General features: G+C 40.9%; 1 protein-coding gene and 1 long non-coding RNA gene across 2 annotated transcripts in view; both read right to left on the bottom strand.

Moving 5' to 3' along the window:
* LOC310991891 (uncharacterized protein) overlaps positions 1 to 21,947 on the bottom strand; it is a gene marked incomplete at its 3' end in the record, with an annotated part of 147,902 nt that overhangs the window by 104,205 nt on the left and 21,750 nt on the right. Inside the window, exons 4-6 of the mRNA XM_083979822.1 lie at positions 2,734 to 3,369; positions 2,603 to 2,641; positions 1,032 to 2,222 (exon numbers count right to left, since the gene is read on the bottom strand). Coding sequence (XP_083835948.1) covers positions 1,032 to 2,222; positions 2,603 to 2,641; positions 2,734 to 3,369 — 1,866 coding nt within the window. The remainder of the gene's footprint in view (positions 1 to 1,031; positions 2,223 to 2,602; positions 2,642 to 2,733; positions 3,370 to 21,947) is intronic.
* LOC310991398 lies at positions 7,115 to 7,638 on the bottom strand. The gene is made up of 2 exons (XR_014595622.1): positions 7,565 to 7,638; positions 7,115 to 7,501 (listed from the first exon to the last, which is right to left on the bottom strand). It is a non-coding gene; the product is annotated as an uncharacterized lncRNA (long non-coding RNA).

The raw sequence follows: 21,947 nt of genomic DNA, 5'->3' as shown, positions 1-21,947 counted from the left end.
AGCAGCTTCCTCCGTTTCTCTTCACCATGGTGTCGATCTTCTTTATCAACTCTTTGACTTGTGAAAAATTTTGTTTATCATAGTTATTAAACACATGGTATCTTTCTTCACAGTCTGAGATCAACTTCTTAAAGGAATCGTCACATTTGTTTTTGATGTACTCTTCAATGGTCAGATCTTCATGTTCCAGTGCATCTCCTCTCGTCAAAAGAATGATGGTGAACAACTCTGAATTCTTCCCAAATACTTCCTTAATGAGTTTCAGTGTCTCCTTCTCCTCTGCTGTGAATCTTCCGATCTGTAACACCAACAGGAAGACATGTGGTCCTGGAGCCAGATGATTGATACATTTCACCATCTCATCATTAACCTGTTCATGGGACAAGGTTGTGTCAAACAGACCAGGAGTGTCGACCACAACAACAGGACGACCGTCCACTTCACCCTGAGCTTTCTGACAAAACTTGGTGACATATGTTTGTCTTGATTCAGCCTTGAACTCTTTTCTTCCCAGAATGGTGTTTCCTGAAGAGCTCTTTCCACTTCCAGTCTTCCCTATCAGCACAATCCTGAGACAGTCTGAGCTCTGGATGGCTTCACCTGTGAAAAGAGAAGACGAGATGTTTGAAGTGAAGAGTCTAAACATTATATTGACTGTTGGTTTTCTTAGGCAGCTTCTTGCAGAATTTCAGGGCTCTTGACTGCAAATGCTCTGTCATCTAGTCTTTTTAACCTTGCTATGTCAATGACTAATAGATTTCGGCCCAACATCCGCAGGCTACTTGTGGGATACTCAAAGCAAGAAGAAAAGATGACATTATTGGAGAGAGAACTCCATAGTGCCATTCTGAAGCTGTGCCTAAAATTCCTACCTAGTGTTTGTCATGATCTTCACAGCTGTGTGACTTTGAGGGTGTGTTGGTTGTTTTTAGTTGCTGCTACAGTGCATCTTCTACTACAGTCATTAACAAATGCACACACGATTGCAATCGTAGACATTTGATATTAAAATTACTTACAACTGACAACACCTTTTGTTGTCCAGACATCTAGTTCAGCCTGTAGCTTGGTGATGTGTTTCTCTTGTTGTATTATCTTTTCTTTTTGGGCATAAGCAAATGTCTCAGTTGTGTAGCAGGATGGTTTGTCTTTGTCAACTCTCATCTTGTCCACAGTGTCCAACAGCTCAGGGATCTGCTGTTTGTCCTTGATGTTGACAACAACAGATCTTCCTCCACAGCTCTGACAGAGCTCCTGGATGTCTCTGTTATCTCTGACTAAGTTAACAACAGCTGGAGCTGTAGGATCCGACTCCACAGTGAACAGGATCATGGTGAAGTCATTGACTCTACAGCTGAATGTGTTCTGGATGATTTTTAACTCTCCTTTGTCTTCATCAGTGAGGGGACCCACAGGTAGGACCAGGATGAAGCCATGGACGCCCTCAGGATCACAGAGGGAGATACACCCGAGTGATTCCTTCATCACTTCCTCCGGAGGTTTTCCGTACAAGGCAGGAAGCTCCACCAGGGAAACCTGACGTCCACACACCTCTCCCTGATGTTTAACACACTCTGATGAGTTGGAGACTGGATGAAGCTCTGTCTGACCTAAAATGGCCTCAGCTGCTGAAGTCTTCGCTGCTCCTCTCCTCCCACACAGAACCAGGTTTAGAGCTGGTTTCCTGAGTCCAGACTCTTCAGTGAAGGTGAGGAAGGTTCCTCTATTTGTTTGCACAATGTTCTCAATCTTCTCCATCAGCTGATTATGGTCATCTTCAAACATGTTGTGTTGTCTTCCACCACAGTCTAGAAGCAGTTGATGAACAGCGGATTGTGATCTATTCCTCTTCTCTGCTATGACAACTAGTGAGTGTTTCAAAGCATCTTGACCAAACAAACTCAGGACGAAGTTCAGTGTTTTTCTGTTTTTCTCACTGAACTCAGAAGGCTTCACCAACAGCAGCAGAAGATTTGGTCCAGGTGAACAAAGAGACACACAGTTCTTCACTTCTTCTATCAATGTTTCCACAGAAAGACTGAACATGTCTGGAGTTTTCACCACTATGAATGGTTTTCCTATCCACTCTCTTCTGGCAGTCTCACATCGCTTTTGTAGGTTGAATTTTGAAGGTTGAAAGTCTTTGCTGCCAGTGATAGATCTGAAGAGTGTTTTCTTTTTGTCCTCACTTTTACCAATCATCACAATCCTCAGTTCACCTGCTACGCAATTATGAAAACAAACATTAAAAACATTATTTAGAGAATCCAAGTAACATGTTTACTTAATTCAACATACTAACTGTAATTAATTATCACTTGAATAAAGAGGTACCTACTAATGAGTGACTGCCTCTCATTGTAACAACATAATTTGCCCTCCACTTTTAGATATACAAACCTGTACATTTTTTCAGTTTGTTTTGGACACTTTATGGACACTTTATGGACACTTTTCAGTCAGTATCCTTACCCATATCCTAAATGACCATTCACTTTTCTGATTGGTTCTACAGATGAACATACTATAAACCCAAATTTTGTGTCACATAACATATTGCTACTGTGTTTACTTGGATAATAATGACATGTTATACACTTACATGGTTGGGTTCTCGAACATTCACTGGGAGTTTTCACCTCTGCCAATGACACAGAAATCAACAGTAAAACAGTGTGATTCTGTTTTAGTGATTAATAATTAAAGTTCTTTGAGTGATTGACCTGAACTTACCAACAGTTTTTGCAGGAAGGAAGTTAGAAGTGGTTCCTTCCTCTTGTTTCAGGTTTTCCTGATCACATGTCAAACCTGAAGATGCTACTACAAAAACATCACAGCTCACATGTCCATTGTTTTCCTTGACAATTTGACCCATTCGTGTTAGCAGCTCTGGAAGTTCAAGGTTCTCCTGCTTCAAGTATCTGTATCTACAGATTCTGATCATGTCTTTTAATGGTGGATGGTTCATGTAGTTTTCACCTGAACTCTCCTCTCTGGGTGTTGATATCAGTATCAGTGAATGATCAAATGATTGATCACTGAAGAGTTTCAAGACTCCGCAGAGCCTCAGGTTGTGTTCCTCAGTTAAGTCTTCAGGCTGTAGAACCAGCAGGAACACATGAGGTCCAGGATCAGAGAGACTCACACAGTCCTTTATAAACTCTGTCAGTTTGTCTTCAGAGATGTTTGGATGCAGCAGATCTGGAGTATTAATGAGGACTATTTCTTTCTCCTCCCACTGTCCACTGACTCTCTGACAACAGTCTGGTTCTTCCTCAGTGCTGAACTTGGTCTCTCCCAGTATGAAGTTCCCCACTGAACTCCTCTCAGACCAGCTGTTCCCCAGCAGGACAACCCTCAGCTCAGACACTGAAAAGAAAATTAGTTCAATCAATCAGAACCCTCGTTTTGTTTTTTGTTTAACAGACATAGGTTTCATTTATGACGGAATAAAAATAACTACAGTTTCCATTCTGTATTTGTTTTAACTCTCTCATTGAATGTTTGTACTTTGATGATGTCATTCATACATCCAACCACCCTCTAAGATTTTGCTACATTTTTTTTCTCTACACCGTCTGGTGGACATGCTTGGGATTACTCATGACAAAAATACAGAAATCAATATAGGAAAAGCACACATAACAATAACATATAACAGATAACATATTCCGACTCATACCATATCTTAACTGACACAACATTGTTAGTGCACTAAAAATATTAAATGGTACACCTTTGGACAAATCACAAAACACTGTCAGTTCAGGTTGACTCACTGTCAGGTGGCAGGTAAAGAAAGCTGCAGCGCTTCAGAGTTTGAGATTCTTCTGTAACTATAAGGATATCAAAATAGACACATTTAATGATTCAGTATTTATTTTATGTGTAATCTAACACTAACAATGGTTTCATGAAAAACTATGTCTGTATCTTTCTACACTAAGCAGTACTGATATTACTTAATGATTGGTCGCCCCCCAAGATTATTCAATCCCTCAGATGAACTGATATCTCTAGCAGTTTAACTCACAGTTCGGGCGAAGATGGTGGTCAGGGCTGCTGCGCTTCTGGGAGTTAAATTCATCATCGTCTATAAAAACATAAATATGGATTTAACCTCAGACGTACATTTAAAAACTTTCAAATGATAAAACTATTTTCACAGAAGAAGAAGAACAGGGAAGAGATTTCAGTTAAGATAAGATAAAAATACTTTATTGTCCAATGATTTAAAAACACAGTGGAAATTTGCCTTTGGCATCTTGGTAGTCAGCCAACAACAGCAGCTGGACACAACCAGCACAAGAACACATAAATAAACACATGGAGTACAACAATACAATATCATACAGAAGATGCGGTTTCACTGGAGCTCAAAGTTCACTTAGGATATCCACTGCAGACAGCACTTAATGACTTTTTGTACTCTGCTTTTTTAGTTGTTTTAGCCTCCTTCCTGATGGCATCAAAACAAATGCAGAGTTGAGAGGGTGGGTGGTGTCACTGTAAATCTGAATGGCTTTCTTGGTTATAGAACGGTTGTGTATTTCCTGAAGCTGCATTTGCTTGTCGCCCATCTGGTGTTTATAAACATACACACTCCCCCACCGATACATTTCTCTGCTCGCTTGGGGTCTCTAATGTGCTGACTTTGATTAAACAAACAGCAGGAATCATGTGTAAGTAATAAGTTCACTTAGGCTAGATCTTGCAGATTCAGTTCATGAGTTCATTGTGTGGGTCAGATAATTACCCAACAGGATAAGTACACATCTATGGAGAGACTTGTGTCAGATCCCTGATCAATGCACCGACTAAATGATCTGTAAGCACAATAATTGTATCCTGCATGTTACCAATGAGCTTCGTTAATTTTTTCATGTTTGTTATAATCATTAGGTGTTGAGGGAGTCTGGGTGTCAGATTCAGGCCTGTAGAAAACTTAACATGCTGCAACATGTTGTTCAGACTTCAGAATTTTCCAACCAGCTGCAAGTGTGAAATTAAATATGATGCTTTTGACTTACCTGATGCAGCAGCAGCAGCAGCAACTGCAGCCATCTCGGCCTCTACTGAGAACATTAGGACTGATTCAGCTGGAGGGGAGAGGAAACAGTTTAGTTTCTCTAACACTAAAATCTGTTATTCACACACTTGGACTTGGACACAGTAATAAATATATGATCAAGTGTTTCGCTAACGTCTTAATGAATGATGTTTCAGCTCTGTTTCACCAACATGTTAAAGGGATAGTTCACCCAAAATTCAAATTTCACTCATTATCTACTCACCCTAAGGGCTGGGCAGGGACGTGCACATGACTATTAGGCTAGTGACAAACTGTCAAAAAGGGCTTTAGTTTTTGAGATACCCCTACCGGAGGTAGAACAAAATCTAACAATGTTTTTCCTCATCTCCAAGGTCTCCCATATATGAAATTGATTCTTAGGTTAAAATATTTTACTGCAAACATTGTTGAATTGATACATATTGTCATACACTTGAAAAAGAACAAAAATACAGCCTGGCCGTATGGGAGTTAAGACACATAAACTCATGTAGATTAATAACACAAGCTCTGACAGCTTTGAAACTTGACATAATTGTGGCCAGGAAGTTCCTTTACCTATTAGAAAAAACTGGATGTGAATATCTTGATGTGTGTGACATATAGAGACCTATAAACACTTGCCTTAAATAAGCGGACATGCAAAAAAAGAATATCTATGCAGAATATTCTCATTTACTTTGTAGTTGCTCAGCCAGGGATTGTCATAGAAACACATATGATGGCTTGTTTGAAAGATGGATTTGTGCAGAATCCAGTGATACCAAATATGTGACTATAGCATGCATAGTCAGCATAATACATCACCAAATGTATGAGGTGTCCCAAATGAAAGAAAGTGAAACATTAACATAATCAAGTCTCCACAGCCCATTATCAATGGTGACAAGAATGTTGACCAGTTCAGTCTTACTACAACCTAAGTAAGTAACTTTGGGTAAGTGCTACTCTTTTTTATAATACATTAAATAATATCATATTTCATGATGACACCTTATATAGTTCATATGGAAACAAATATCCAGTAGAATCAGTGTGTGCAAATGCTAATAGAACACCTTAAAGGGATAGTTCACCCTAGAATGATATTTCGCTCATTATCTACTCACCCTCATGTTGACTAAGGGCTGGAAGAATTTCCAGAGTCCACCGTCCCTTCTCTGAGTTACAGGGGGTCTTGGCGTCGCAGTGCATTTCAATGCAACGGTTGCAAAGGGACACCAGAGCTCTTCGTAAAAAAACACACACAAAAAAACATCCAAATACCTCCATGATGCTCGTATGTAATCTCGCGTGATTCGCAGTAACCGCACTGACGCCGGCGCAAATCACGCGAGATTTGGACGGACCAGGAAGAGAAGCTTCGAGAAGCTTCCGCTACAAACAAGCTTAAAATATAGACTTATTTAATTTTTTTCGGGACAATTACGCAATTTGGGGCTTCAGCACAAGACGGACATTACATACGAGCATCATGGAGGTATTTGGATGTTTTTTTGTGTGTGTTTTTTTACGAAGAGCTCTGGTGTCCCTTTGCAACCGTTGCATTGAAATGCACTGCGACGCCAAGACCCCCTGTAACTCAGAGAAGGGACGGTGGACTCTGGAAATTCTTCCAGCCCTTAGTCAACATGAGGGTGAGTAGATAATGAGCGAAATATCATTCTAGGGTGAACTATCCCTTTAAATATATACTGTATACAGCCAATTTATTTTTTGGTCAAGTCATTACTGCATAATGGAAAATAATAGTGTTAGTGTTGTGTATTTCCCTAATAAAGCACAGGATGCAGTGACTCTTACTGCACATGGCACCTTTACTCAGCTCGTGCAAAACCAGAACTTCACACACATATCCCAGCATTCCTTGGTACACTGATAACAACGGCACAAGGGTCACACAGAATACAAAACTCAAAATCTGATCCATCACCCCCCCACCCCCCCTCCCCCTTTTAAATTAAAGTACACTTTTGTTACACCATGACTTAAAATATCAGTGCCTTGTATTACCATACAAACTCATACAAATGTCTCTAAGTTAATTTAACAAACTCCCTTGTCTTGCTTTTTTTTTTTTTTTTTTTTTTTAATTCTGTACCTTTTTGAGCTAGGTATAACAGCAAAGCTATACTGAACTGAAAACAATAGTTACATTATTATTATATTGACCAACTTAGTCCAAGTGTCAACCTGCTTGTAAAGAACAATCAATCTGCACATTAACGGTCATAGCGCTCAGGCAGCTTCCTTTCTCTGGCTGAGCGGCACAGCATTGGAGATGCTGCTGGCACCTCTGCACTGTCCATATGCAGAAGATCAGAACCGGCTGACACGTTGTCTTGGAGCACACTTGGCTGGGTGGACGTGTCAGTATTAGAGGTTGTACAGTCAGTAGCCAAAATGAGTCCATCAGTTGTGACATGGGATCTCAACTGATCCCCATGTCTCCTGTATGTTATGTCTGTGTCTGTCTCTTGCACTTTGTAGGACACTGGTCCTGTTTGGTGCTCTATCACTCCAGGAATCCACCCCCCCTGCCGTATTTTGCAAAGAGAAAGATCTGCTCACTGCCCGCTGGTCATGATAGAACTTCTGCATGTACTGCTTTCTGCGAACTGTGACTGCAGTGTCAGGTGCATCAGGTCCAGGCGAGTTTGCATATGTCTGTTTAGGACCAAGTCCGCAGGCGACTGACCAGTGGTGCAGTTTGGGGTACAGCAATACTGCATCAGAAACACAGAGATCTTGTCCTCAATGTCGAGTGTAGTCTGAGAAAGCTTCTTAATTCCACTCTTAAATGTCTGCACATATCGCTCTGCGAGACCATTAGAAGCAGGATGGCCTGGGGCGCTTGTAGAGTGCAGAATTCCATTCTGATGCATGAAGTTCTTGAACTGCGTTCCGTTGTCAGTTACAACATGCTCCGGATGACCATATGCTGCGAACAGTCTCCTTTAGTCTTGTGATGAGGTGCTGGGCATTCTGAATACTTCTAGCCACTTGGAGTAGGCATCTACGACAACCATGAAGGTGTGACCTACAGTAAGAAGGGGCCTGCAAAGTCCACGTGTAATCTTTTCCAGCTCTGGCTTGGAAACTCCCAAGGATGTAAAGGCACCTGCCGAGGCATCCGTTGTTCCATCTGGCAAGATTCACAGGCTTTGCAGACCTGCTCTACATCCGTGTCAACCTTAGGCCACCATACATATTTGCGTGCCAGAGCTTTTCACAACCCCTTGATGACCAGAATGCAACTCTTTCAACACAACTTTTCTGAGCCTCTCAGACAAAACCACCCAAGTGCACCAGAGTACACATCCACGTTCAGCTGACAGTTCATATCTGCGTGTGTGGAAGGGTTTCAGACTATTGTCCACATCATCAGGCCAACCATTCGTAATGTATTTCAGAACCTTGGCTAGCACACTGTCTGTGCATGTGGCACGTGCAACTTGATCAGCATCCACTGGCACTTGCATCAAATGTTCAGTTCATAGAACATGCATGAATGTTCTGTGCTATGGCTTCAGTCCCTACATCGCTTGTGTCAGGTAAGGGAACCCTTGACAGTTTGTCTGCATTGCTGTGTTTTTCCGAAGCACAGTACTCAATGCAATAGTCATACGCAGAGAGGATGATGGCCCGTCTTTGAATCCAGGCAGCAGCCATGGTGGGCAGGCTTTTGTGTTCTCCAAAAAGAGTCAGCAAAAGCTTATGATCAGTGACAAGCTTGAATTCCCTTCCCCATAAATATTGATGGAACTTTTTGACTCCAAAAATCAATGCCAGTCCTTCTATTTCAATCTGAGAATATTTGTTCTCAGCAGGGGATAGTGTCCGTGACGCCTAAGCAATGGGACGGGTTTCTCCTGTTGGCCTCTCATGCTGAATGACAGCTCCTATACCATAAGCTGAGGAGTCAGAAGCCAGAGTGAGGGGTAGGTTAGAAGCATAGTGCAGGAAAATCTTGTCACTTCTTCCACACCCATGCCTCGTCATACTTTAACAGCCTATGGAGTGGAGCTAGTACAGTGCTTTGGTTATTCATAAATCGTCATATTAATTCACTAACCCCAAAAATGCTCTCAGTTCGTTCACACAGGATGGTGCTGGTGCGTCCTTGATTGCTTTTATCTTGTCTGAAGATGGATGAATGCCATGGCTGTTCAAAACAAGTCCCAAGTATTCAATCTGCATTTACCAAACTCGCATTTGGTTTTCTTGACTCTAAAGCCTCTCTCTTGGAGTCTCTGTAGCACCTTTTGCAGCTTTTTCAGATGATCTTGTTCGGTTTTTCCTGTAACTAACAAATCATCCCAATAGACAACAACATCCAGATCTTTCATTAGATTTTCCATAATCCTTTGGAAAATGGAAGGTGCTGAACCAACACCAAAAGCCAGTCTATTGTACACAAATAACCCTTGATGTGTATTGATGGTCAGTAGTTTCTTTGTCTCATCTTCTAGAAGGACCTGCTGATATGGTGAGGCAAGATCGATCTTTGAAAACACAGTCCCGCCAAATTCGGGGCAAGGGATAGGTCTCTGTGGTGGCAGCCTGATTTACTGTTAATTTATAATCGGCACACAGCCGAATTATGTTGTCTCTTTTCACTACAGGCACCACTGGCGCAGCCCACTCACCACACCAGTCTTCTCGAGTCGATCTAATTCAGCATCCACTCTTGACTTCATGGCAAATGGCAATGGGCGGCTCAACATCAGAATTATTTTCCATTATGCAGTAATGACTTGACTAAAAATAAATTCAAGTGGGCCTATTTTTGAGGTGTTCTATTTCAATTTAAACTGATTCTACTGGATATTTGTTTCCATATGAACTATATAAGGTGTCATCATGAAATATGATATTATTTAATGTATTATAAAAAAGAGTAGCACTTACCCAAAGTTACTTGCTTAGGTTGCAGTAAGATTGAACTGGTCAACATTCTTGTCACCATTGATAATGGGCTGTGGAGATTATGTTAATGTTTAACTTTCTTTCATTTGGGACACCTCATACATTTGGTGATGTATTATGCTGACTATGCATGCTATATTCACATATTTGGTATCACTGGATTCTGCACAAATCCATCTTTCAAACAAGCCATCATATGTGTTTCTATGACAATCCCTGGCCGAGCAACTACAAAGTAAATGAGAATATTCTGCATAGATATTCTTTTTTTGCATGTCCGCTTATTTAAGAAATTGTTTTGAAAAAGTCTATATTTTAAGCTTGTTTGTAGCGGAAGCTCCCAGTGTTGCTCTGCGCGATTTGCGGAGCTGTGAACTGGGCGAGATTTGCACAGACACAGGCAAAGCAGTGAACTGAGACACTGGGGGCTTCCGCTACAAACAAGCTTAAAACATATACTTATTTAATTTTTTTCAGAACAATTTCTCATATTGGGGCTTCAATACAAGAGGGACATTACAGACGAGCACTATGGAGGTATTTGGATGTTTTTTGGTGTGTCTTTTTGGACGAAGAAAAGTGAGCTCCGTTCGCTACCGTCATATGGACATGCAGTGCTGCACGGAGCCCCGCTGTAACTCAGAGAAGCCACGGAGGACTCTGAAACTTCTCCCAGCCCTTAGTCGACATGAGGGTGAGTAGATAATGAGATGAAATGAAATGAAATGAGATGAAAAAAATGAAATGAAATTTGAATTTTGGGTGAACTATCCCTTTAACATCAACACTTTCATCATGAGTCAAAAGATACCAAGATCAATATATGATTCAATTTGGCTGCTCTTTAAAATAAACAAAAAATGCTGAACTTTTGTTTTATGTCTTAATATAAATCAAATTTAAGTCTTAATTCTATGAAACTCGGATAAAAAAGAAAGGATATAGAGGGCAATAGCTTATCAGGGGAAATGCATGAATTTATAAATAATGTCATGTCGGGCAAGACTGCAGACTACAGGCCGACTCTCTCCAAGTCTGAAAGGTTTTTGTGACTCTGGTAAACCAAAGCTGTAGTTTCATTATGAATCTTTTGCAATAGTTACTTTAATCAATGTATTTTACTTACTGGTTATTGTAGGCTGGTGATGGTCTCCAGTCCAGGAGATTCACTCAGTACATTTACATGCACAGCTTAATCGAGTCTTGTCGGACTGTCCTCATCCCAGTTTACATGCAACAGAGAAAATTGAATAACGGACGGTGTTAACATGCACTTCAGTTGTTCAGTTATATTCAGATTAAGACAATAATTTGCATACTGAGAGATTTTTGATCTGTTGTATTTCTCACACAGTACATGTACATGATACCTGAAAAAAACGAATTACTGCCTTAAAGTTAAAATGTAAATATAGAGACAAGATACACTAGTGCTCCATCTTTGGGTGTTGGCTTCCTGCTGTGGCATGTCTAGACTCACTTCATTTCGAATCTTATTAATACATAAATATGCACCAGCAGATAAACAGATATCACTGCTGTGGCCTCCTCACTCACTCAAGTGTCTTAATTCACTTTTGCTGGACATGACTCTTCAAATTAAGCATTTAACTCTCCACATAAGACCTGATTTAGAGAAGTGTTTCCTGCCTTGATGTTTTATGTAACTTCTTCCTGCTTCAAACCACTGAAATCTGAAATACCAAATCACTACTGTTAACGCCACTGATCCGAGGGGGAAAGCCAATTTAATCTCAACAGGTGTGAAAAAAAACGAACACGCACAATATCACTCTGAAGGCTTTTTCTTTTTTCTTTTTTTAAGGGTTAAACAAATTCGAGATTTGAAATGGATTAAAACAGCAGACATGCCCCCCGCACGTTTCTCGTTTGCATATACAATATCATATTACATATAAATATTTATTATCATCATTAACCAGAAACCATCCTCGACACGATCGAAAACGAGCAGTCCTTTCTATCTCAATTTCACATCAGTAACGTTTCCTGACTGTCTTGTGCAGGTTGCGACGTGACAAATCCAGCCCGCAGACAGAGATATTAACACCCGAGTGACTAATAAGGCGCAGAAATTAAATAACAACAGAGATGATGAAATACACTCACCCGTCGATGATTAATAGTCCGTTTGTAACGTCAATCCTTCTCCTGCTTTACAATGATCAGTTTTCCTCATGAGTCCGATTAAGTTTTTCATTGAAGTTGCCCGAGTTGGTTCGACATACGAACTTCTTCTTGTGCCACTGCCATCAGTCCGAGCCCATTCCGAAAGTGAAAGTCAGATATCTATTCAATACTATTTATATCACTCTTCTGATCAAAACATATTTACATGCCTATTGCCTATATTTATAGAGCATAATATTTGTATGCCCCGTTTTCACCCTAAACATCCCGAGCTATTATCTGATATTTTGTTTAAATCGAGTATTTTCTGTGATAAACAATTTGTATTGATTTTATTGCAACGATGGCGCAAACCTCACGTCTAAAATTATCATGGATTATCTCAGAATAGGGATCTGCATTAAATCTGGCAGAATTCTTATATGGTTTTATTATGCTTCATCTCTCTCCGAGACTATTATTACACCCAAAAGATTTAAAACTGGTCCAGTGAACATGTATGAAGCAAAGACAAATTAAACATCATGTCTGAAACTGTTAAAGATTTTTAAATGATTGTGATTTTAACACATTGAACTGGCATCTGCATGTAGCAACAAACCCTCCGGTGTCAAAAAAGAAAGAAAAGAAGCAATAAACAAACAACCACACACATACTGTACTGTAGGCTACCTGTTCAGCAAGCAGTGATGTAGAGCTCTTTACTTTATGTTAGGGCTCCACCTGCTGGACGCAGGGAGGCATCAGTCATAATACTGAGCACTGACAACACTGTGATGGGTTTGCTGTGATTTCAGACAGTAGGCCATACAGATTAGCCTATAAAAAGACGTGACAGTCCCTAAACAGTAATGGTCGCCATCTGAAGTGGAAACTGGGTCAATTGACATGATGCAGGCAACCCAATGTCAAGTGCTGTAACCAGTTAGCTTAGCTGGCCAGATACGTGGAGAGACATAGGCCTAAATACCTGCTAAGTGCTGACAACTAAACGCGCTAATGATAGCTAGGCTACTAGAATTTCACTCACCTCAAAACAGGAAAACAACAACAACAATGACCCACAGCCACACTTTCCTACATGAGAAATCTTCAAGACGCTAGCAAAACCACAAACTCAGCCAAAGTTACGTTCAATCAACAGTTTGTTTAGCTAAAGCGTCACCAAGTGAACGGTTAACAGCTTTCAAACTGTCGCGGCAGTCACCTGTCAATCAAAGTGGCCCCGCCCTCGATGACGTTTCACTTCTGGCGGGTTGACTATCAGTTGCTACTCCGGTTTAAAACGTGAACGAGATCACACAGGTTGTAAATAATCCCATTCTGATGTTATCGGCAGATTGAACAGCCTGATATCAGAAGGACATTTTATCAGAGTGAAAGATCCGGAGGAAACGGGTGACTTTCTTCAGTGTCGGCAACAAAGTCTCGCGAGATTTCACAACATAGCTTATGCAGTGATGCAGAAACTTTCAAAGCACAGCCGTTTCAAAACACTCATTTATATTTTAAACTGAAACAAAACTAACACTTCAAAAAAAATTATATACCATTAACTGTTACTCTTATTATCATTGTATTGTTTTTAGAGGGAAAACAGAGAGTCACCCAGCTAACCACTCCCACTTGATGTACAACCACCAACCATAAGGAGACTGAAACATTATTGGAAGCAGAAATGTTACAATAAATATAAACACAAATGTGATTTTTCATAATCAAAATACATTTATTTTGCATACAATCATTTCCATATCTATTAATTACATTATAATTTTTTGTCTTTAGCTTCCTGACTTTTTCTTGTCTTATCCTTCTGATCTATACAAATGTAGGCCTATTTGTTTTCTATAAGGAGTCACAGGAAAACAGACGTTTAAACATGAATACATTAGGCTACATTTCTGTAGGCCTATGTGTGAATACAAATCTGTGCCTGTATGTTATAGCATTAAATAAAGACATCTCTCTGCTGCTGACACCATTTTCCTTCTAGATGAGTTTTTTGAGAGAGATTCTTGATGCTTCGGCAACATAGTTCTCATCACATTCATGCCAATAAAGCGAATTTGAATAGAATTGAGAAAGAGAGAGAGAGAATCTGCAGTTAGGCAATACACACTGTTAACCATTGACCAAATCGGCAAAAACAAACATAAATGTTGCAGGTCCCAGACTGTGGTTCCACTTGAACGAAGCATTTATCTGATCAAAACAGTTTTTAAAAAATAGTCTGCTGTCAGAATTGCTTCTGTATCTAAAATGTACAAACTCAAAATACAATATTCACACATTTCAAACATTAGATTTCTCATTACAATAGTCAAGTGAGAGCAACATACACCCTTACACCTGTTATTATCCATTATATATCCATTACATCTCACATCTTCCAACAAAAGCATAACTCATATTTCTGGTGCACTGCACTGCAAGTGTACGTATAAGGGCTACAACATACAGGCCGCAGAGCAAATGAAATAATTATTTTACTGTAAATCAACCCGGCAGGCGCTAGTCATCTCCTACTGGATGTACAGTGCACACTTCATTCACACATTATTTTCACTCAGGAAGGAATATGAACACTTTCAAAATGAAAGGCTAGGACCATTTCACAATAACATCACAGTAAAACATCAATGGTCATCACTACACTTACCAACACTAAGTTGTTTTGCATGTCATTAATAAACTGTCCGATCAATTCAAGCAAGTAAAAACTGTTTTTGTACAGATAAAATTTTGATAGCAAACCAATTCCCACAAATATAATGTAGCCTATCTACAGTAGTGACTATTCAAAGTCCAGTCGATCTTTATCCCCATGACCTCCTGCGTCTGGCCCTCTCTGTCTCTGAGGGTCAGAGGTGTGTGGTCAACGTGTGTCTTTCCAAGGTCAATGATATCACCTAGAGCACTGGAAAAGAGAGTAACGACACGCATTGGTTCAATGGAAGCGCCTCCTGATGGCGAAATATGGGTATTGCAAAAGCACCCAAGAACTGACAACTCTGCATTGTTGGTGAATGAGCAAGTGTGGTATTTTCAATAATTTAAGGACATTTCTAGATCACCCACATTAATAGCATCATTGAGGACCCTTTACAGATAAACATTAACACATAGGCAAGTTAAAAAAAAAAAAAAAAAAAGTTGTCTACATTAATGTTTCAATCTACATTTTGTTATAAACAAATTATAAGTATAATTTGATATGACCAAGACACGTAAAAACAAAAACACGGCCGTTTTCATCAATTTACAAGCAAGTGGGCAACACTACGGAAGCCCTAAAGGGTCAAGTCCGTATAATTTTTTTTATTATCGTTTTCTCGTGATAACGACTTATTATTTCGTTATCTCGAGATAACAAAGTCTGTTTTCTCGTGATAACGACTTATTATTTCGTTATCTCGAGATAACAAAGTCTGTTTTCTCGTGATAACGAATTAATTTATGTCGTTATCTCGAGATAACAAAGACCGTTTTCTCGTGATAACGAAATAATCATACAATGTGTGGTTGACATGGTTGCCCAGCAACATGTTTCCCCGGTGCAACCGCTTCTGTTTACGGGGAAGTAGCAGCTGGTTAGCCGCTGTATGTTCGTAGCAGGGGGCTACTACGTATTAACTGACTCGCCGCTCTGTGTGTCGCGGTGATAATTTAACCGTGAAAAGTAGGCTACAACACACACAACATAACGTTACAGCCGCAGTGTTGTGAGTGAATCATGTCGGGACAACCAGGCTTCATGAACCCGCTCCACAGACCCCTGTGCTTGGCCGCCGCCGCCGCCGCTGCTCTAGTGGCGGCCGGGCACCGGGGTATGAAGCCTGGTTGTCCCGACATGACTCACTCACAACACTGCGGCTGTAACGTTATGTTGTGTGTGTTGTAGCCTACTTTTCGGCTACAAGTTCACACACAACATAACGTTACAGCCGCAGTGTTGTGAGTGAATCATGTCGGGACCAGAGCGATTGCTGGTCTGGACAACCAGGCTTCATGAACCCGCTCCACAGACCCCGGTGCCCGGCCGTAGGTGGCTCACACACCCGGGGAAGGACATCCTGGCAGTGAGGGTGTGTGAGCCCGCCGCCGCCGCCGATCGCCCGCCCCGCCAGGCGGGGAAGGCGATCAGTGAGCTTCGCCGGCCGGGCTCACACACCCAGAGGAGAAACTTTCTGCTTCTAGTTTAGGAGCAGCGCAGCGGCTGCAGCGAGCCGCTGCGCTGCTCCTAAACTTAGAAGCAGAAAGTTTCTCCTCTTAACTGCCAGGATCGCCTTCCCCGGGTGTGTGAGCCACCTACGGCCGGGCACCGGGGTCTGTGGAGCGGGTTCATGAAGCCTGGTTGTCCCGACATGATTCACTCACAACACTGCGGCTGTAACGTTATGTTGTGTGTGTTGTAGCCTACTTTTCACGGTTAAATTATCACCGCGACACACAGAGCGGCGAGTCAGTTAATACGTAGTAGCCCCCTGCTACGAACATACAGCGGCTAACCAGCTGCTACTTCCCCGTAAACAGAAGCGGTTGCACCGGGGAAACATGTTGCTGGGCAACCATGTCAACCACACATTGTATGATTATTTCGTTATCACGAGAAAACGGTCTTTGTTATCTCGAGATAACGACATAAATTAATTCGTTATCACGAGAAAACAGACTTTGTTATCTCGAGATAACGAAATAATAAGTCGTTATCACGAGAAAACGATAATAAAAAAAATTATACGGACTTGACCCTTTAGGGCTTCCGTACAACACACATACATTGGAGTGAATGAGTTTTCTGGGCGCTTCTGCAATACCCATATCCTGCCACTCGGGGCACAAAACCCTTACCACGGGAGTCAATGGTGGTGTCGTTACTCTTTTTTCCAGTGCTCTAATATCACCTCCTTTATTTTCCTGGTCTTCCTGATTCAGCTTCATCATCAGGTGTTGGGGGTTGACTTGTTTTAAAACCTCAGATAAAGTCGACAAACCGCCGCCTAACACAAGAGTCCTTATTCTCCAGGTGGGACGTAGCTGGGTGGAGGACAGATGTTAGAAGTGTCTTCAGATGAAAGGTTGGAAAGGTGAGGAAACTGTTGGGCTTAAAGGGATAGTTCACCCAAAATTAAAATTTCACTCTCCTTCATGTGGACTAAGGGCTGGGAGAAGTTTCAGAGTCCTCCGTGGCTTCTCTGAGTTACAGGGGGGCTCCGTGCAGCACTGCATGTCCATATGACGGTTGAGAACGGCGCTCACTTTTCTTCGTCTAAAAAGACACACCAAAAAACATCCAAATACCTCCATAGTGCTCGTTTGTAATGTCCCTCTTGTATTGAAGCCCCAACATGAGAAATTGTTCCGAAAAAAATTAAATAAGTCTATATTTTAAGCTTGTTTGTAGTGGAAGCTCCCAGTGTTGCTCTTCCGGAATCTTGCGCGATTTGCGGAGCCGTGAACTGGGTGTCAATGCAAATTGTGCGAGATTTGCACAGACAAAGGCAAAGCAGTAAACTGAGACACTGCAGCACAAACAAGCTTAGTATATAGACTTATTTAATTTTTTTCAGAACAATTTCTCATGTTGGGGCTTCAATACAAGAAGGACATTACAGACGAGCACTATGGTGGTATTTGGATGTTTTTTTGGACGAAGAAAAGTGAGGCCCATTCGCAACCAGTCATATGGACATGTAGTTATGCACGGAGCCCCGCTGTAACTCAGAGAAGCCACGGAGGACTCTGAAACTTCTCCCAGCCCTTAGTCCACATGAGGGGGAGTAGATAATGAGTGAAATCTGAATTTTGGGTGAACTATCCCTTTAAGTGTGATGGGACAACTGGATTTAACTCCTGTGAGACCAGTACTGTATCTCAAAGCATTTCATGATGAGCTGGGGGAAGGAAAATCTTCATCACCTGCACGTTAAATAAAAGGTTCTGCACATCTGGAGCGGAGGTAACAGTCTGTGGTGGGACTTGTGTACTACAATGATCTTCTACTAACAGTGTCTGATAACTTGATGTTATTTGTTTTTTTCCTAGATCTTTTGCTCATGAAACGTAACAGGACCGCTGCTCATCTGGGATCTGAATCTTCTCTATCAGTTCATTCATGTCTTTCTCATGTTGGTTCTGCAGTTCCTCCAGTTCTTTCCTCTCACTGTCTTCATCTTGGGTCATTATTTCAATTTTTGTCTCAATCATCTCTTCTTTGTGTTTCTTCTGCAACTTGTCAATTTTTTCTCTCTCATTTTCTTTATCTTTCCTCAAAAGTTTCCTTTCTAATCCTCTCAGTTGTTTCTTGTGTTCTTTCTGTAGTTCATCCAGTTCTTCCTTCTGCTTTTGTCGCTGTCGGTTCAAAAACTTAATTTTCCAGTCATGAATTTCTTGCTCCTGTTTGTTGGACAACTCAGCCTTTCTCTGATCTGTTTTACTTTGGTCCACAAGTTCTTTGTCAAGTAATTTAATTTCTTCTCTGTGTTTTTCATTGAATATCTCCAGTTGTTCCTCCTCTTTTCTTTTGTTTTCAAGTGAATATTCTTTTAGAAGATTGTCCACCTCTTTTTTCTGTGTTTTCTGCATCATCTTTATTTCTTTCCTGTTTTCTGTCTTTTCAGAAAGAAGTTGCAGAACCAACTCACTCATCTCTTCTTTATGTTTGCCATGCAGTTCATCCATACATTGTTTTAGAGTTTTTTCTTTGTGTTCTGAGAGATCCTGTAGGTTTTTATATTCTCTCTGTTTCTCCTCCATGTTTTTCTTATTCTGTTGCATCAGATCCATCACTTCCTTCTTGTATTTGTCTATCTGAGCTGCAAAGTCCTCCTCCTTTTTCTCTCTGAACTCATTGAATTCTTCAGCTTGTTTTCTGGCCTCCTCCTCGTACTTCTTCTTCACCTTTTTCAATTCTGTCTTATAAATTTCCTCTGATTCTTTACCCTCATTCTCTTCCTGTTCTCTTCTCATTCTGTCCAATTCTTTTCTTCTGTTTTCAAATTTTTCTCTTTCTTGTTCATATTCTTCCTGGAGTTTTCTGAGTCTTGTTTGTTCTTCCTGTAGTCTTTGTTCATCTTCTTGTTTTCGTTTTACCCACCAATCTTTTTGTGTCTTCTCCCAGCCTTCCTGTTGTTTTCTCATCTCCTCTTTACTCTCCTCCAGCTCTCTGTTAATGGTTTCCTTTGACTCTGATTCTGATCTTATTTCATCCTCCAGATCTTTTATTTTTTGTTCCCACTGTTGTCGTTGAATTTCTTCCTGTTCTCTCTTCTTCCTGTCTTCTTCCTCTCTGTCTTTCTGTACTCTCTTTCTCTTTTCACGTTCCTTCTTTATATTTTCCTCCATTTCCTTGAGTTGTTTATCTTTCAGTTTTCTCTCTCGTTCAGTTTCTACTCTCTGTTCTTCTATTTTTCTTCTCATGTCTTCTTTTTCTTCCTCATGTTTTCTTTGTAGTTCCTCCTTCTCTCTCTTCATCTCTTCCTCTTTCTCCTTCAGGATCTTCTCTACTTCTTTCTGTATTGCTGCTTCAGCCTCTTGCAGCATCTCATTAGTGAAGCAGCTTCCTCCATTTTTCTTCACCATGGTGTCGATCTTCTTCATCAACTCTTTGACTTGTGTGTGATTGTGTTTATCATAGTTATTAAACACATGGTATCTTCCTCCACAGTCAGAGATCAACTTCTTAAAGGAATCATCACATTTGTTTTTTATGTACTCTTCAACAGTCAGATCCTCGTGTATCAGTTTATCTCCTCCAGTTAACAGAATGATGGTGAACTTCTCTGAATTCTTCCCAAACACTTTCTTGATGAGTTTCAGTGTCTCCTTCTCTTCTGGTGTGAATCTTCCGATCTGTAACACCAACAGGAAGACATGTGGACCTGGAGCCAGAAGACTGATACATTTCACCATCTCCTCATTAACCTCTTCATGGGACAAGGTTGTGTCAAATAGACCAGGAGTGTCGACAACAACAATAGGACGACCGTCCACTTCACCCTGAGCTTTCACACAACATTTAGTGACTGATATTTGACTCAGTTCAGCTTTAAAATTTCTTCTTTCCAGAATGGTGTTTCCAGTGGAGCTCTTTCCACTTCCAGTCTTCCCTATCAGTACAATCCTGAGACACTTCTTGTCATCATCACCTGTGTAAAAATGAAGGCTTTGAGTTAATTTAAGACAAAGTTAAAAAAAAATTACAAGGATAAAAAAATGTTTTTGCAATGTTATCAAAGAATGAAAATGTTACATATTAAACACTCATTACATTACATTTTTTAATTATTACATTTATTTATTTGTTTGTTTATAATTTCAATGCTTACACCTAATGGAAATCAACTGTCATACTGTCTTAAAACTGTAGCAAAAAATATTCAAGTTCTCAGCGTATATCTATTTATGTACCAGTACTTACCACTGACTGTGTCTTTTCTTCGCCACTCCTTCAGTTCAGTCTGCAGTCGGGTGATTTTTTCTATTTGAACATCAGCAAATGTTTCTATTGTGTAGCTCTGTGCGTCACCTTTGTCAGGTCCCATCTTGTCCACAGTGTCCAACAGCTCAGGGATCTGCTGTTTGTCCTTGATGTTGACAACAACAGATCTTACTCCACAGCTCTGACAGAGCTCCTGGATGTCTCTGTTATCTCTGACAAAGTTAACAACAGCTGGAGCTGTAGGATCTGACTCCACAGTGAGCAGGATCATGGTGAAGTCATTGACTGGAGAGCTCAATGTGTTCTGGATGGTTTCTAGCTCTCCTTTGTCTTCATCAGTGAGGGGACCCACAGGTAGGACCAGGATGAAGCCATGGACGCCCTCAGGATCACAGAGGGAGATACACCTGAACGCTTTCTTCATCACTTCCTCCTGAGGTTTTCCATACAAGGCAGGAAGCTCCACCAGGGAAACCTGACGTCCACACACCTCTCCCTGATGTTTAACACACTCTGATGAGCTGGAGACTGAATGAAGCTCTGTCTGACCTAAAATGGCCTCAGCTGCTGAAGTCTTCCCTGCTCCTCTCCTCCCACACAGAACCAGGTTTAGAGCTGGTTTCATGGGTTCAGACTTTGGTGTCATAGTTAAACCTGAATCCTGATCATCAAAAACATCACAGCTCACATGTCCATTGTTTTTCTTTACAATTTTATCCATTCTTGTTAACAGCTCTGGAGGTTCAAGGTTCTCCTGCTTCAAGTATCTGTATCTACAGATTGTAATCATGTGTTTTAATGGTCGATGGTTCATGTAGTTTTCACCTGAACTCTCCTCTCTGGGTGTTGATATCAGAACCAGTGAATGATCAAATGATTGATCACTGAAGAGTGTCAGGACTCTGCAGAGCCTCAGGTTATGTTCCTCAGTGAAGTCTTTAGGCTGTAGAACCAACAGGAACACATGAGGTCCAGGATCAGAGAGACTCACACAGTCCTTTATAAACACTGTCAGTTTGTCTTGAGTGATGTTTGGATGCAGAAGATCTGGAGTATTAATGAGGACTATTTCTTTCTCCTTCCACTGTCCACTGACTCTCTGACAACAGTCTGGTTCTTCTTCAGTGTTGAACTTGGTCTCTCCCAGTATGAAGTTCCCCACTGAACTCCTCTCAGGCCAGCTGTTCCCCAGCAGGACAACCCTCAGCTCAGACACTAAGACGGAAAAACAAGGTAATTTATTCAAGGGAAACTGTGTTAAATGCAGTCAAATTATTCTAGCCTCAGTTTGTACAATTTTGTAGCAATAAACCCCAGATAAGATCGTGTGATATTGCTAACTTAAGGGATAGT

Source organism: Trachurus trachurus (genome assembly GCF_905171665.1).
Source record: "Trachurus trachurus genome assembly, chromosome: 9".
NCBI classification, from domain to species: Eukaryota; Metazoa; Chordata; class Actinopteri; order Carangiformes; family Carangidae; genus Trachurus; species Trachurus trachurus.
The sequence above is the reverse complement of the archived record's forward strand: the minus strand, read 5'-3'. Positions and strand labels throughout refer to the sequence as shown.